Here is an 18,078-nt window from a genome sequence, read left to right on the forward strand (position 1 = left end):
TTCCCCGTTGAGGAGGTTTGAAACCCGGAGACCCTGAGGGATGGTAGGCATTTCACCTGACTCCTAGGAAACCAGGCCGGTCACTAGCTATGTGGATTTGTGGCCATCAATCACATAAGGGTAAGGCCCCAAGCCCCTCCACAGGTAGAGGATGTGACCAAGACAGAATTCCATTATAATGAGGTACCTAAAGGCCTGGAGGCTTGGCCAATGAAACGTCCCTTTCCAGACACTCCTCCCTGCAAAAGGTATTTTAATCTCAGGCCCACTCTGAGAAGTGGGGTTTGGTTTTACTCATTCACTTTATGCCATGACAATAAATGTCTTAAAACCATGGACTGCCTCTTTTTTCAGGATCTACTGTGGGAAGCCACAGAGAAGGGCTTCGCCTACAGAGCTGCTATCTAATCCCCCGAAGAAAGCCTACCTGCGCTCCCAGAGGCATCCACCACTAAGCTCAAGCCTAACTTGTCCAACCAAGGACCTGTTGGACCAGCTGGAGTTCCCCCTCCTTTCCCCTCGGCCCTGGGCTAGACCCAGCTTGTGGGCCCCGACTCCATTCTCAGCTCTTCCGTGGCATCCCAGTGGTACCTGGATGCCCAAGAACCTGAGAACCAGACAGCCCCAGCCTCCTTGCAGGCCCAGAGACCCTCGAGCCAGCTGTGTTTCCGCACCTCAGACCATGCTTCCCCACCCCCGGAGCAGTGTCCTGAGGCTGCCCACAGCCCCACAGTAGTGGCGTGGGGAAAGTGTGCTCAACTTCCCCAATCCTGCCTCACCAAGCAGCCCCAGCCATATGGTAGAGTGGACGAGGGACCACTATCCTATAGGGTAAGAGTAAGAAAGTCTTCAGTGAGTGGAGGATTTAGGACTTCCAGGAGCTCTGGGACATGTAAGAGGCAGACAGACAGAATACAGACATAATTGGGAGGATCTGATGTCTTTTATTAATCAAGAATTTTACATGTGTAATATCACTTCTTGCAGTAAACTCTCACCCCAGTGATGCAATCTTCATTAAAATGTTGAATTGGGGCCAGAGAGACAGTGCCATGGTTAAAATGCTTGCCGAGCAAGGGCAAAAGAGTGGGTGAGTATGGCAGTCTGCCTGCAATTCTGGCCTTTCAAGGTAGAGACAGGGCATTCCCAGAGCATGCTGATTAGCTAGACTAAATCATATGGTCGAACTCTGAGCTTGATATAGAGAGCCTGCCTCAATGAATGAAGTAGATAGTAATCAATAGAGGATAGTTCCCAACATCAACGTGGGACCTGCACATGTATGTGCACAGTGTCCAAACATGAAGACGTGCATACACATCAAACTATACACACGTGCGCACGCACACACAGACACACACACACACACACACACACACACACACACACACCGGGGGGCATTCGTCACTGTGATATATTTGTTATTTTATTTTGTGTTTATATCATTGGGTATGTGCCCACTCACATGTACTTGTGGAGGCCAGAGGTCAACCTTGGGTAATGGTCCCCAGGAGTTATTTTATTTACTATTTTATTGCTGTAAAAAGACACTATGATCAAGGGAACTTTTAAGATAAAGCATTAACTTAGGGGCTTGCCTACACTTTCAGAGGGGTTAGTTCACCATTCTCATTACATGTGTGGTGGCAGGCACTGTAGGGCTTAGAAGCAATAGCTGAGAGTTTACATCTGATCCTAAGGCAGCAGGCAAAGTGGGGGGAGGGTCTACAGTGGGTTTTTGAAACCTCAGAGCCAGTGACACACCTCATCCAACAGGACCACACCTCCTAATCCTAACGAACACCTCCAACAACTTGGAAACAAGCATATGAACGTATGGGGCCCAATCTCACTCAAACCACTCTAGGAGCCCTCCATTTTTCTTTGTATCATTTGAGGCAGGTCTCTCACTGGGACCTGGAACTTGCCAGTTAAACTAGACTGGCTGGCTAGTGAGCCCCAGGGATTGCTTCTCTCTGCCTTCCCTGTTGCTGGAATTACAGGAAAGTGTTGCCATGCCTGGATTTACAAGTGGGTGCTTGGGATTAAACTCAGGTTCTCGTGTTTGCAGAGTAAGCATTTTACCAATTGGACCCAGGTGTGTTTTTATTTTAATTGTTAATGTCTCTCATTTCGGATTCACGGATTATTAAACACAGATCGACATACCGAGGCCCTCAGCCATTTGTAAGAGTGTAACTGGGTCCTGGAACCAGAAGCTGGAGAAGTTGTGGTGTGAGAAGAGCTCTGAGTGAGCAGAGCCAGCTCTCTCCAGGGGATGCCAGAGGCAGCCCAGGTCAGGAAGTGCGGTGCTCTATGACTCAACTCTTCCTGCCTGGTCCTGCTCCTGAGCCTTGTGTGAAGAAAGCTTTTACCTGGAAGTTCTTCAAGGCTGAAAAATGAATGGGAAGGAAGACCAAGGGTACCTCATGAGGAGACATCAAAGACCACTCCCCAGCAAACAGCTGGAGGTAAAGCTATCATCTCTCTCATCCTGCAGCATCAGCCAGCAATGAGGATGGAAAATGCTAAAGCCACACAGAATGAAGACAAGGGTCTGGTACTACCACTTCAGGGCCTGGCCAGTACTTACTTGACAAGATGGCCCTACCACTCGTTAAAACGGCATGTGCCCTTGATCCTGTCTCTATGTAGTTGTTTATATACCTCTCTTTTACCAGGAAAAGCTTGGGATATTCACCCTACAAGAACTAGGGAGTTTCAAATACACAACATTAATTAGACTTCAGTTATACAGATTTTCTTTAATATTGACCTTACACCTTATACATGCCGTAGCACCTGAGTCAATGTCACGTGATTCCCCCCCCCCGGCTCCCCCCCCCTCCCCCGCTTCCAAAAGGATGCTGTCATGCTGAGAGTTGCCTGGGTGGTCCCCAACCCCTCAAGACTGGACATCAGGGTTTGTAAATAACCACCTACTTTAAATTGCCTTTTTCTTACCACCTTGAATTTAAACGTTGTAAGAGCTCTTGATAACTATGCAGATTTATGGGGAATAACAATTGAGGTTCTATCCCAGGATTCAATCAGGCCTGCCTTCATGTGGCTGGGGATTCCGTGGAGTTTGGATAGAGCTCAGAGGGGAAAATGAAACTTATAACCAAAGTCATTTAGAAAGCAGAATCGCTGAAGATCTCAGGCAGAAAGGTCCCCAGTAGAGCGAGATACGGTTCTGACCCTGGGAAGGACCGAATAAGCAAAGGCATTTGTATCTGGAAGTTCTAGTCAAGTATTAGGGAAGCTTGGTTTCTACTTTTCACTGTTTGAAGATGGTCTTCTTCTTCTTTTTTTTAACCAACATAATTCAGCTGGAGGAGACACAAAGATTTCTTCTGTTCCTTGATTCAGCAGAAATCGATGAGTTTAGCTGGTGTAATTGTCCCCCCTGCGTTCAGTGCCTGAAATAAAATAGCCCTTTGAATGCATTTCTGCGGCTTCGGTGTCTGGCTAAACAAGTATTAATTAGATAATCTGCGGAGAGCTGGCGGGTGGATGAAAGGAGAGGGCTGGATGGCAGCCTCATTTGGGACCCTGATAGTAATTCACTAACTAGGTGGACTGGCTGGATTCCGGAGAGACTGAGCTCAGCTCCTAGCAGAACTGAATCTGCATTAAAGACAAGAGGAGGGCAAGGAAGATCAGGCCCAAGGCTACCTCCTCAGCGTGTGGTGTTGGGTTCTGGGGAGGGCAAGCAGACATGAGCAATAACCCAGACCCCTTCTCAGGAATTCAAAGTCCCCTCACCTGCCTCCCCTAGCCTCCCAGCACTCCCAGCCTACATTGTACTCAGAGAACTAGCTAACTCCTAAGAAGCTGGAAGGGGAGATCCACGCGTGGGAGAAGCCCGGAGAGGCAGCCAGACCCTGTTGGAGATGCGCTTGACAAGCGGAGAGGCACGTTCTTTCACAGTTGCTTGCCCTGCGCTCTGACCCTTAAGTCATCCCGGCAGTTCTGCCTCTGCAGGGGTCAGTGGACCCCTGCTTACTCCTTGAACGCAGGGCCAGAAAGCCAGTTTGCGCTTTAGCTGCCCCTTTAAGGGTTCCCGAAACTTTCCAGCAGCTCTAGGCTGAGCCTCGTCATATCCGTTAGCCGTGGCCTCCCGGGCACGTTCCGGGGAAATTTTGCACTCCAGTTTCCCTGGGAAGAGGCGCGACCCGCGCCCATCCTTGACCTTGGCCACGGAGGAGGGGCAGGGCCTGCGGGGCGGCGGCCGCCAGAGGGGGCAGCGGCAGAGAACTTGCTCAACTCCGCACCGCCTTCTCCAGCCTCCTCCCCGTCCGCCCCGCCCCGGCCGGCCAAGGACCGCAGAACCGCGCGTTCGCAGACTCGCCGAGCCCCCGCCGCGGGGATGGGCGCGCTGCTTCGAGCACTCTTGCTCCCACTGCTGGCGCAGTGGCTCTTGCGCGCGGTCCCCGTGCTGGCCCCGGCGCCCTTCACGCTTCCCCTCCAAGTGGCCGGGGCCGCGAACCACAGAGCCTCAACTGTTCCCGGGCTCGGGACCCCCGAGTTGCCCCGGGCTGATGGCCTGGCCCTCGCACTGGAGCCTGCCAGGGCTACCGCCAACTTCTTGGCTATGGTGGACAATCTTCAGGGGGACTCTGGCCGCGGCTACTACCTGGAGATGCTGATTGGGACCCCTCCGCAGAAGGTAGGATGTGGTGGTGGGGTGTCTAGGAATTGACTCCGCGTGGTTTAATGTCGCCCCTAAAGCTGTAGCTTTCCCCGGGAAGAAGAAGGGTCGGGGAGGTGCACGGGTCGGGTGAGGTGCGGAGGCGCGCGCTAGGGACGCACCGGGAAGCGCAGTCTCTGCCCCAGCACAGCTCAGGGGGTGTGAGCAAATGTTTCAGAACTTGGTGGCCCTCCTTCACCCCGTGGGGTTTGACAGCTGAAGGGACCTGTAACATAGTTCGTCCCCAGGAGCGACTCCTCCTTCCAGCAAGAGCAGTACTTACTGAGTGGGTGGGTGGGTGGGGTCTTAAAAAAAGGTGCTGTTAGATGCAAGGAAATCACTGGAGTTGATATCGTCTCTGTCTGTGCTGTCTCGTTGCTAAAAAGACTCTTGGACGGTATCCAAGGCGCGGTACCCTTTAAAAGAGATTTCTCCATGAGCTCAGCTAAAAGACACCCGGTTCCAAAGTGTTTCTTTGCCCAGCAGAGCCGCCTTCCTTCCTCGGAGTTTGTTTGCTGGCTTCCTCATAAGCTGTCTGGGCTGCCCAGCCTCTGGGAGCCCTGCACCCGCCAAGGCATGCATCCTGCGGGGGTTGGAGAATGTGAATGCCATTAGCTGCTGGGAAACACCGGGCGCACAGCGAGTCGAAGATAAAACAAACGCGGTCCAAACGGCTTTCTTCTCTGCCTTGTGCTGATGTTCATTTAACACTTCGTGTATCGAGGGCACACGGGCTCCCAAGCACGGAATCTGGCAAGGGAAGCAAAAGCCTCCCAGAAGTGATCCGACCCTCTCCAATTCGAATTCAAGTTGTCTCATGAGTGAAATGCACCGCATGAAGATACTTTATTTTTAACACTGTCGTTGGGATTTTTTTTTTCATGCTGATGTGATTGCCCATAAATAGAACATGCTCATGACTTTTGTATAATTCTAATTAAATTATTCAAGACTTTAAGGAGATGCGCCATGCTAATTTTTAAAACCAGAAACTGCAGAATAACTTCTGTAGTTGTTTAGACCTTCAAGCGTGTATTATTTTACCCAAAACGTTGGCAGCGGTTGCTGTACAGGGTCCTCGTGTACCCAATCCAGAAGGGCTGCAGGGTAGGCTGAAGGGGGGCCTGTGTCAGCTGAGGAGGCTTAGAGTCCCCTGAGCAGTCAGACCTCTACCATGTGAGCATGATCTCAGGGTAAAGGGATCCTGTGAACTGCCCTTGGCAGGACTGCACAGAACAGGAGAGACCTGCCTCTTTCTTCTATACACAGGCCCTGACTGAGTCCTCATGTGGGAAACTTCTACCTTAGGGATGAAAGTTCTCGAGTTCTAGGGCTGGGGAAAGGGGAACCAGGGGAAAAAAAAAACAAAACAAAAAACCCCCAAAACTTTAAAGAAGAGAAGACTTCGCTCACAAAGTTCTCCTTTGCTTTGCCTTTGTTGGTGATTCAGTGGCCTTTACCTTAAACTTGGAGATGAAGTTTAGTTAATTAGCCAGGATGTAAGGAGCTCCCAGGTTTGTATCCTTAGCACAGCCGTGGAAGTAGTTCTTCTGGGGTTATTTCTCAACTAGACTATAGCATGCTTCTAAGGAATGCTGGTCTGTGACAAACAAGTATCATTTCTGCATATATCGTCCCTCAGGGGTGAACTATTCCGTGTTGTTGCCCCGGCATGATGACGGGATAAACTGCCTCATGGCAAAATCTGTGCATCGGATGCTTCCATTGTAAACACTAGGTGTTGGTGACCTGGTTCGTAGTCTGTTCTGCACTGTCTCTGGTACCAGCAGGGGTTTGCAGGTGGCTAGAAAAAGCAGTAGGGAGGTGACTTCTGAACCCCAAAGACAGTTCCTGCTCTAGTAGTGGGCACAGGGTCAGTCATGTATTTCTTTTTTTGTTCTCTGAAACTTCAAGTAAAATGCTTAGAGAAAGAGAGGGAAGCGATAAATGAACAGGACTTCTTCAGTTGTTAATAATCATAGTGTCTTCAACCTCTGTGTGTGATGAACACCTGACAGATGTGTTCTCTCTCACAACCACCCCCTTATATCCTAACTGACTTGTGGCGGGGGTGGGGGGGAGGTGTCTGTTGAGGCATGCATGCATGTTAGTGTATTTGCACGAGTGTGTGCCTGCCGTGGAAGTCACAAACTTGGGTGTTATTTCTCAGGGGGGCTATCCACCTTGATTTTTGAGACAGGCTCTTGGTGGGATTAAACTGGCCTCCTATCTCTGACTGTTGCTTGGTGCAAATATTCACCACAAGCCCCAGATTTTGTCCTAGCATTGCTATGTGCCTTGAGAATGGCAGGGGTAAGGTTTGGAAACATTGAATGACTTGCTAGGAGAATGGGGTAAGAAGGAGGGAGGGTGGAGAATGGAGTCCAGGTCATTAGGCTGAAGAAGCTAGGCTTTGAGCCACAGGCAAATGATGTTTATTCCTGCAGGTTTTTAATCTGCTTTCCCTTGGTTTGTGCTACAATGTGCCATTAGTAGGCAGTGCTCCCTGGCCAGTGCTCCGGCATTAGGGACTGCATGTCTGACTGTACCTAGAGTCTTTCCTATACTCTGATCACCCTTTCTCTTTCCTTTGAAGGCCACACTTAAGGGCTATCTTAAGGAATAGTTGGATGCAGGAAAGTGCTTGAGTGGAAGGATGCTAGACAGGAGTCTAGGTGTAAACCAAAGCTCACCAGAGTCCTGCTACCCTATGGGAAGGCCAGCCATTGGAAGTGTGCTCACCCCTGTGTGCTTTCATTAAGAACTGGGATCCATTGTCCTGCCTACCGACTCCGTGAGGAGTCAGAGGCTGCCCAGCAGCCTGACAGAGCCTCAGAGCCCTATACTGGCAGGCAGGCCCACGTTGGCATGGAGATGAGAGTCGGGGTTACACACTGATACCATTATGTGACTCCTATCTAACAGAAGAGCGGCATCCACTGGAACCATGCAATTTGCTCTTATTAATAATTACAAGAGTGTTCAAAAGTTATTATAATTATAGCAATTTACACTATTTAAATATACTCTCATGCTCACACAATAAATCCAACTGAAGACAGCAAAGGGCCACAGATATATGCTGTATGGTGTCTCAAAAAAGGCTTTGGGGGCTTTCTGTTGGAAGATTTCTGTCATCAGCATTGGTATAGGTGAAACAACTGGCAAACTGTGTTCACATTTACGCCTTCAAATATAAACATTTAACAAAGTGCTTTGGCACGTGCGCTGGGTTATTGATCAACCTCTTAGCACGGCAATCGAAAGTACAGAATGAGACTCTATATAATTTCAGAGCTTTTTTTTTTTTTAAAGAGTAAATCACTGGGGTCCCCCAATCACATGAAGCTCACAGTAAGTGAGGCTAGAAAAAGGAAAGCGGTCGGGTGAAGGGAAGCCGGACAGGGGGTCACTGATATGCTCACGGTTAAAGATGATGAAGAAAGGGAACACTGGACGAGCTGCTGCCAAGTTATTCAGCTTTGGTAGTTGTCCTCATTCCGTCAGGTAAGATGTGGAGTCCGTGGACATTAGGAAAAGGATTCATCAGAGGATGCCAAAGACAGACAGACAGAGCTCAAGGAAACAACGCCAGCACCTAGCCTTACTTCTTGGGTATCCAGTGCAGAATGTCAGACTAAAGGTTTTGGGTTTTTTTGGATGTCAGATCAAACCCACACTAGAAAGGTCTTTCATCACTGAGCCTTGTGTCTCTATTCCTCAGCCTCAGCAATCTGCCAAGTCAGCCTCGTTGGATTTCCATGCCTTCCTGAGGAGACCGTTCAGTCATTTGATTTAATTTTAAGATGGAGACAGACTTATCCAGACAGACTTATCCACGTCTCCACAGTCATGCCATGAAGGGGTGGGTCCATCCTTCCGATCAGATCCATCTACAACTTGGGCCCCTGTCCGAGTCTCAGTTAAAGTGACTTTAGAAAAGAGCCGCCTTCCCGAGGACAGTGAGGTGCATTTGTACCATGGACGACCTGAAGAAGTGTTTCTCCTTTCTGAGCCCTCAGCTCCCCGTGGTTAATGTTCTCTTACCTCTGCATTAGTGTCTTCTGCTTCCCTAACAAACTCCACGAACCGGAGGCTTAAGGCAATAGAAATCTGTTCCCTTATAGCTCTGAAGGTTCGAAGCCCCAAGTCTAGGGTGTCAATGATGAGACCATGTTTCCTCTGGAGGCTCCAGGGGAAGATACCTCATTTCCTAGCCTTAGCATCTTATGGTCTCTGGGGTTCTTCACTTGTAGCTGTATCGTTCCAGCCTCTCCCTCCGTCTCTGCTGACTTTCTTTCCCCTGTGTGCATCTGTCTGCAGTCATTACAAAGACACCAGTCATTGGAATGCCTTACATCACCTCTTTACATCCACAAAGACTCACATTGCAGACAGGTTTATGGGGCTTGGAGTTCCAACTCTGGGCTGTACAGATAATGGTGGTCCCTTCAAATCCCATGGTCTATGATGCTGCAGCTGTCTGTCTTAGTCACTTTTCCTGTTGCTGTAATAGAAGACTGATGAAAGCAAAATCAGGGAGAAAGGTTTGTTTCCAGCTCACAGCTCAAGGATAGTCCATTGTGAGGGGAACTCTAGGTGGCAGGAGCTTGGAGCAGTTGGTCTCGTTGCTTCCACAATCAGAATGCAGCAAACAATAAATGCAAGCTGCTGCTTAACTCCCCTTCTCCATTTTATTCCTAGGATCCCATCCAGGGAATGGTGTCAGCCATGGTAGGCAGGTTCCCACCTCAGTTAATACAATCAAAGCAGTCCCCACAGGCCCAGAGACTCATCTCCCAGGTGATTCTAGAATCTTGTCACGTTGACCGTTAACACTAACACTCGTGCCATGTAAGCGTATCTCATTATAACTCTGCGCTATTGGCACAATCACAAAATCGTCTAATGCCACACCTCAGAACATATCCCCATCCAAAATCGGTGACTGCGTCTGCTTGCAGGAATACAGTTTTATTCTCATGTCTTTCCTAAGCTTGTAATTTTTAGATCCCACTTGTTAGAGGTCAACAATTTCAAGTTGGAATTTCAAGTGCCACATTCATTAGGACTGATGAGCAGACAGGGGTTTGGGTTGTGCTAGTCAGGAGCCTGTGATAAGACAGTGAACTGGAGGAGGCTCAGTGGGAGGGGGTTTCTGATGCTCTCTGCATTCTCATGTTGGTTTCCCCACTGGAGAAGAGTCTTATAAATGTTTCCCCTGTCTCCTGTCAGGTGCTTTGTTCTAGGGTGTCTGGAATTTGTGTTTTGATTGGAGCTACCCACCTTCTGCAAGACCAGCAGTCTTTAAACCCTGTGGTTAAGAAACACTCTTGTTGAAATTTGTGCTCTTATCAGGCACCCCTCAAGAATCAGGATGTGTTTGATAGGGAAGTCCGTCCAAGGGCTCTTTCCTGACACACCCTGAGTATCTGCTTTCCTGAGTCAGAGGTGGGTCAGCCTAACCTGTTTTTCGAGGTTAGCTGCCCAGCCTTCCTGTTTCCTTCAGGATGCTTGCAGTTCGCACTAACTAAACACCAGAGGAAGAAAGTAAGATTAGCTGTTGATATCTTTGTTTGGTTTCTGTTGCTAATAACAAGATGCCACAGACTGAGCAAGTTGTGGAGTTTATTTTGGCTGTTTCTAGACCAAAGTTGAAGGCCTGTATCTGGGGCTGTCTCCTTGTTGGCAGAGTCCCAAGGAGACATGGCATGGAGAGGCCCTAACCAAACTGGCATTTGGAGCTGATCCACCCTCTCGGTACTTTTCACCTGTTATTCTTATCGACTGAATGCATTCAGGCGCTCACAACAACAGAGCCAAGACCAACTCCTCAAGGGCCCACCTCTTCCTGCATTGTCATAGGAAATTAATGTGAGAGTTGAGGTGACCCTGCAAGTCAAACCATAGTCATTATTTTACATACTGGCTTAGCCCTGGGTACTCTCTGTAGGGTCTGGTCACAAGCTATGGGATTTATTTTCTACCTTTTGTCTTCTGGGGTCAAGCCTTTGGCTTTGAATACAGGGTCTACCCTGCATGGCCTGGAACTGCTAATACCTGCCTTCTCCCCATGCTGAGGGTAGCAAGAACAGGGTGGCCCTGTATATGTTTCTACATCTCATTTACACCTTACTTATTACATTTATGTACTTATTGTAGGAGGAACATGCACATGCCACAGGGCACGTGTGGAGGTCAGAGGACCATTGTCAGAGACAGGTCTCTCCTTCTATAGTGTGGGTCCAGCTATCAAACTCAAGTCATCAGGCTTAAGGACAAACCTGTTAGTCCCTGTGAGCCGTCTCTCCAGCCCACATCTCCTTTTTGACTAACAGTGGGCCTTCTCTCTTGCTGTCTGCCTGGTTCCCTTCTAGTCACCCTGCTCTGCTGCTCAGCCCTGGCCAGCCACTGGTTAAGTTATGGATGCGGGCAGAGCAGAATGTTTCTGTGAGGAAATGGTCTTTCTGGGCTTCTCTAACTCTGAGCTGTGAAGACACATTGTGGGTTGTGGGTGGAGTGCTGGAAAGGGTGAAGGACACATGTTTTGGGTCATTTTCCTGACCCTGTCAGTCTGTGCGTGAGACACAGGTGAACTGGACATCATTCAGCTCCCCTTCGCCCACGCTTGACACTGTTGCTACCCAAACAAAAATGGTCATGTTTTAGAAGCAGTGCCTTATCATGCTGACATGCTGGACTGTAAATAAAAGCAATGCTCTTGATTTAAAGAGTGCCATCCAATGCAGGTCTCTGGGTGGATGTTGGACTTTTATTACCTGGTACATTGTATACCCACTCTGGGAAACACACAATGTCGGTGCTGCCGTGTTAGGGTGATGGAGAGGAGGATTGGGTGTGGGGAAGCAGGTGATAGATACCCTGGATCAGCTCCATCATTCCAGGGAGCCATGATTGCAGTGGGGAAAAGCATCTCTTTCTCTCTCACACTAGCTTGAGAGTCTCCTGGTTCCACTGCAGATCACCACTGGTTCCACTTGAGCAATGGTTTTGGCAATGGGAAGGAAACAGGTTCTAGGTGTCAGTCATGCCTACCCCTGCTAGAAGCTAAAGTCCCAGTTGGCGCCAAAGAGTTTTTCCCACTGAAAGTCCCTCTGGGGCAAGTATGCCTATGTGATGTGGCATGCTCAACATTGAGTGCTGAGCCCATATCTGTTATTTCTGGATTTTGGTTGCTGGGAGGAAGTTAATTAACTTGGCTGAGCCTCAGTCTCCCAATCTGTAAACTGGGCTATTTAACACAGTGATCTGAGGTTTCAAGGAAGCCTGGACCCTCCTCAATTATGATCTGTTCTATTGACCAGAACCTTTGATGAGTCATTCGGGAGCTTCAGAAAGGAAAGATCTAGTGTCCCAGTCAGCAGGGACAAGAGCTTCTGGCTCACAGACCACAACAGGAATCATTGCTGCTGGGAATCCACTGGCTCACAAGAGCTGGCTGCAATGCAGAGTTCTGAGACAGGGTCCGTGCTTCCTAGGTGCAATGCCATACCAGACCTGAAGTTCTGCCATGTCTCATGTCCTTCAGCCAATGCTGGATTCTATCCTTGGACTCTATATGAAGACCATTGCAGAGGCCAGCACCTCCTCTGACTTACGCACAGTGACCACTTCTCCTCTTCCTAGACAAGTACCTCTTGGGTAGTTCCCCTTCTGTCTACTTTAGAAATTTCTGTGCTTTAGGCAGATTGTGTTCCAGAAAAGTCCTTATATTGGGCAATTGGGAAGCCTGAAATGCAAGTCCTTTCGATGCACTGCTCAGAGTCACTGTGCTGAAGGCAGCCTTTTGAAATACTTCGTCTGCCACAGAGCCTTTACTGTGAATTCAGAAAGCTTGAAACGTCCAATATGCCACTAAGTAAAGCCAAATGAAAAAAAAAAGAGCTAATCAGAACCCAGCAGATGCCCTGTGCCTCTGCATTGACCTTAAAGGAGCTCTATTACCGGTGGTCACCGTGCTGCTCCCATGGGATTGTGACATACAGTTGTAGGTGCTCAAGGATCTGCACAGAAGCAGTGCAAATGGAATTGCTACCTGTGGTGGATTAACTGAGCTCCCCATTCTCTCAAGTTAGACTGCTCATTGTACTAAAGCAGAGAGGTGGCTGTGCTAACTGTTGGGCTCTGTTGTACTCTCTAGAGCTGTCCTGGCTGGGAAAATTGAGACTCCCCCAAACCTTGTCACACATGCAAACCCCTTTATTTTTTATTTTTTCTCAAGATCACTTTTAATTTCTCGTGTGTATGTATGTGTGTGTCTACATATATGTATGATCACATGAGAATTGGGAGAGTCCAGAAGAGGCCATCAGGTCCCTTGGAGATAGAGTTATAGGCATTAGGAGTCTCCTGGTATAAGCTCTGAGAACCGAGCCCTGGTTCCCTGGAAGAGCAATATTGGATCTTGACCTCTGACCCATCTCTCTTGCAGCTCCCTCTAAATATGTTGGAGAAAAGCTAGATGGATCATGGGCACCCTGTCATTCACGGTTTTGGTGTCTACTTGTGTCAGACATTATGGAGAAGGGCAGAGAATCCAGCCTGAAAAGGCAGCTTTCACAAACATCATGTTCTAGGCTATAGCCAGCCTTAACTGGAAATGGTTTGTTCTTAATTTTTATAAGGTTATTTACTGGGGGCTATGACCTACAGCAGATTAGAAAGAAACAGAATTAAGAAGTGGGCTTGGGTTCTAGGGAGATAGACTAGCCAGTAACTTACTTGCCTGGAAGCAGGAGGACAAGAGTTCAGTCTCCAGAACGAATGTGAAAAGACCCAGCTCGGTGAAGCATGGTTATAGTCCCAGAGTTAGAGAGGCAGAGAAGGCAGATACCTAGGTCTCAGTGATGGGCCAACCTAGTCAACCAACAAGCTTGTTAGTTCTGTCAAGTTGACACAGGTTATAGTCATTTGGAAATGGAGATCCTGAACTGAGAAAATGCCTCTAGAAGATTGGTCTATGGGCAAGTCTGTGAGGAATCTTTTTAATTAATGATTGGTGTGGAAGGGGCCACCCTTGGACAGGTGGTCTGGGTGCTGAAGGAAAGCAGGATGAGGAAGCCATGAGGAAAAAGCCAACAAGTAGTGTTCCTCTGTGATCTCTGCTTCAGCCCCTGCTTCCAGATTCCTGCCCTGCTCGAATTTCTATCCCAGCTTTCCTCAATGATGAATTGGGATGGGGCATGAAAGTCAAACAAACCCTTTCCTCCCCAAGTTACTTTTGGTCTTGGTGTTTATCACAGCAATACACAGCAAACTAATACAGAAGTTATCTTTTTTTAAAAAAGTGATAGCAACTGAGGACTAACAACCAGAGTTTTATTCTAGCTTCCAGATGCATGCAGACACATGTGTATACATGCATACACATGTGAACATATGTGTATACACATATGCACATGCACACACAGGTATGAACACATGGATGCCCACACACTCAGGGGAACTAATCTACTACTAATACATGTCAAGGAAGACGAAGACAGTATGGATAAAGTATGTGTTTCGTGTTTATTAAGAGAATCAGCTGTGGTCAGATGTGTTGAGATCTCAGTTCAGCATCAGCTCTAGGGTAAGAGTTCCAGAAATCCAAGTTCCAGTGAGCAGAGGGAACACCACCCAAGATGCCTGTTCTAAGACCTGGGATTGACAGTTAACTACACAGAGATGGTTCTTGTTTTTACACACTCCGTGTTCATGTGAGGAAGACAGATTGTAAAGAAAGCAAACAGTATTTTTGAGAATGCTGTGCCAAGGTGCAGCCTGGGAACGCAAGTCCCAGAAACAAGACTGCTAACAAGGCTTTGGGAAAGACACTGCTGAGAACGTGCAGATGGGGCTGGTCTGACACAATGAGAGGGATTAGCCTGGAGAACATGGGGCAAGGGTGAGCCAGAAGGTGCAGGTGGCCTCCTCACGCTGCGTGCATGTGTGCTTGCGTGCATGCGTACATGTGTATGTTTGTGTGTGTGCATGCTCATATACATGTTTGTGTGTGTGCGTGTGCATGTGTGTGTGTATGTGTGTGTATGCACATGGGCGTGTGTTCCCAGACCCTGCTTCAGCTCATCCTCTCTCATCTACTTTATAAACAGAATTTGGAGTTGGGCTTATGAGAGAAAACACCTTACAGAGCATGCATACACTATACCATATTACTTATGGACAGTGTGCATGTCTAGGACTGAGCTGTGGAGGGTATTATTAAATATGGATGGCTTGGAAATGTCTGAATTTTAAAGGAAATTGAAAACCTGAGTGACCGGGGAGGCAGCATAGTAGAGACCATTTATCCCATCGAGTGTCGTTTGGTGGTCTCTTCATTTGGGGCCCTCAGGACAGGTGTGGAATCAGGAAATGGGTGTGCCTGGTTTACTGAGGAGATCCCAGGATATACTAGGAAAGCTATGGGTGCAGGAGATGGTATCAGGACTGAATAGCTGAAGCCCAACCCCCGATGGGACCTGTATTAGTTACTTTATGTTGCTATGATAGAACACCATGACCAAGGCAACTTATAGAAGGAATGGTTTATTTGGGCTTATGGTTGCATAAGAATACAAGTCTATTGCCATCACTGTAGGGAGGCATAGCAGCAGTCAGGCATGTGGGCTGGAACAGCAGAAAGAGCAAACTGTAAGTGGTGAGAATCTTCATGCTCTCAAAGCCCCACTCCAGTGACACACTTCCTCTAACAAGGCTGCACCTCCTAAACCATCCCACACACACACCAAAATAACAGTGCCACTGGCTGGGGATGGACTGTCCAGTTAAATGAACTAAAGGGAACATTTTCATTCAAACCACCACAGGGAGCCTTTGAGAGATAATGTCAAGTAAATACAGCAGGCTGGGCTGAAGACAGGGGTGCCAATGGGTGCCACCACCCACTCCTGTCTCTTATGCTGTGAATGATATTGCTCACCACCAAATGCACAAAGTATAATTCAGCCCACCTGTCCTACGTCAGCTAGAATCTAATTCTGAATGCCTCTGTGGGCCAGACTGGAGTGGACTCTAGTTTGGGCTTTGCTTTGAACTTTTTCTGGAAGATGACAGTCTGATGTGTGAGGTACTGAATGAGAAAGGTTGGCCGTTGGGGTGGGGGGTGAAGGGAGATTATGTTTGAGGCTAAAAACAACCACAAACCTGCCTTTGAAAGACAAGTCTTCTTCACATAAAGACATTCAAAGGCTCTGGAATGTGAGAAGCCTCACATTGTCGAATAGCAGTACAGGAAAGGCTTGGGATACTAGAAGTACCAGGTCTACTCACTTCCTGTGACCCATGGGCACAGTCAGCAAAAAATATTTCTGGTAGTTTTTGCGCCCAGAAAAATCTAGCACATCATAGTTTTATTGTACTCTTATCAACAAAAATTCTTAAGTATAGTCATGCCATATAGGACATTTTGCTCAACAGACAGACCACATATGCAGAGGAGATTGCCCAGAGCATGATGGGGTGGAACAATTCTAATTGTCTTGACACTACAGGCATTGTGGGGTCCTGCCACAAGGCATTGCTCTCATATTGATGGTAACGCTGGTATAAGCAAGCTTGTGTACCAGCCATCATACATGTAGAACAGTGGAATTAGGAACAGTGATCATACTTTAGAAGTGTAATGGGAAACACTAATACTGGTTTATCGATGTACTATGTTCTTATGTTATTTTAGAGGATGTGTATTCTACATATAATAAAAAGGTAATAATACCCACCCTCAGGCCAGCTCTTCAGTGGGAGTTCTAGAAGACTATGCCATTCTAGTTCCTAGGATCCAAGTTGTGATAGTATTGGACTTGACCCTACACGAGCTTAGCCTAGTCTGCCTATTTATGTCTTAGTTTTTAACAGAAAGGTTTGCAAAGGTTTTTATATTTTAGTCTAAAACTAGAATAGGGAGTATGGCTCAGTGGTTAAAGTGCTTGTTATGCAGAATTCACATACATCCTGGGTGTGCATGGTCTCCTGTCTGTAATTCCGGCCTTGAAAGGTGAGGCAGGGGATCCTTAGAACATGCTGTCTAGTGAGACTAGATGTATAACTCTGGGTTTGATTGAGAGACCCTGCCTCAGAGCAAACAGTGAAAGAGCAATTAAGGGATGATATCCTACATCAAACTTAGGCCTCTGTATGCACATGCACACATGAACACAAACACCACCTGAACACCACACATACACATGCTTTCATACACATACAAACATTGATGCCACATACCCATAAAAAAAATCTTAAAAGTGAAAAACACATAAACTAAGGATTCAATGAAGGAAAATGTTTTGTGTAGTAGTAGCACACTGTTTTACTAGACACAGGTAAAGACAACTAAAAAGTTTATGAAATAAAAGAGACGAGCATTCTAGCAAGGTAATTTGTAATTGAAGAAAGAAAAAAAATGTGGCCTACAAGCTCAGTGTAATTGATGTGTGTGGTGTCTTTAACCTAAGCAGTACCCCAGAGCAATTTGCTGAAGACGTTCCCTCAAGTCATCCACCAAGGTAGTTCCTTGAAGTGGTTCACTGAAATTCCCTGAGGTGGTCCACCAAGGTATTTCTCTGAATGGTTCATTCAAGTGTTATCCTGAAGCAGTTCTCTGAGGCAGTGATTCACTGAAGTGGTACACTGAAGAGGTACACAGTAGGCCTCCATGCCTGCTTGCTTCTCACTCACTGGTTCCTCCACACACACTTTGGTCCTCCAAACCCAATTCATGGCCAGTGCCTTTGCTTATCCTTGTACTTAGATATGGATAGATTTAGAAATCTCAGTACAGCGCTCAGTACAGTGATAGGCTCATATAGATGTGTACCCTGGACCAGTGGTAGCATCAAGGTGCCTGGGTATGTAGTAAGTTGCATTGTGTAGGTTTGTATAGATACATGCTGTGGTGTTACCACAACATAGAACCACCTAACACTTTTCATTGCTAGGTTGCATGACCGTTTGCAAACCTCAGGCTGCTGGGAGCCTGCCTGCTGCTGGTGTTTCTCGCTGGAAGGTAACTGATTGACCAGAGCATCAGCAGAGTGTGTGTGTGTGTGTGTGTGTGTGTGTGTGTGTGTGTGTGTGTGTGTGCAAAACGTGGTTTTGTGAGTGTAAAGGTTGCTCAGTATTAATAATATTTACTCTCTTTGATTCTTAGTTATACTGGGACCAGAAGCTGATGGCTTCAGAGGAATTATCACCTTTTTGCCTAACAGTGGGAGAATTAGGTAAATGATTTATTGCCAGGCAGCCAGAAGCCTCTCTCTGGCTAGGCTGGTTAACTCTGGGAAACTGAGAGGAAGGAAAGGGAAATAAATAAGATCCTTTACACAGGCAAATATGGACAGACACATATGCGTTCATATACCCAC

At 47.5% G+C, this 18,078-nt stretch overlaps 1 protein-coding gene across 1 annotated transcript in view; it reads left to right on the forward strand.

Annotated features, from left to right (window-relative positions):
* The first annotated feature begins 4,346 nt into the window (after window positions 1-4,346).
* Bace2 (beta-secretase 2) overlaps window positions 4,347-18,078 on the forward strand; it is an 82,097-nt gene continuing 68,365 nt past the window's right edge. Inside the window, exon 1 of the mRNA NM_001002802.2 lies at window positions 4,347-4,672. Coding sequence (NP_001002802.1) covers window positions 4,373-4,672 — 300 coding nt within the window. The 5' untranslated portion in view covers window positions 4,347-4,372. The remainder of the gene's footprint in view (window positions 4,673-18,078) is intronic.

This window comes from Rattus norvegicus, chromosome 11 (assembly GCF_036323735.1).
Source record: "Rattus norvegicus strain BN/NHsdMcwi chromosome 11, GRCr8, whole genome shotgun sequence".
Lineage (NCBI taxonomy): Eukaryota > Metazoa > Chordata > Mammalia > Rodentia > Muridae > Rattus > Rattus norvegicus.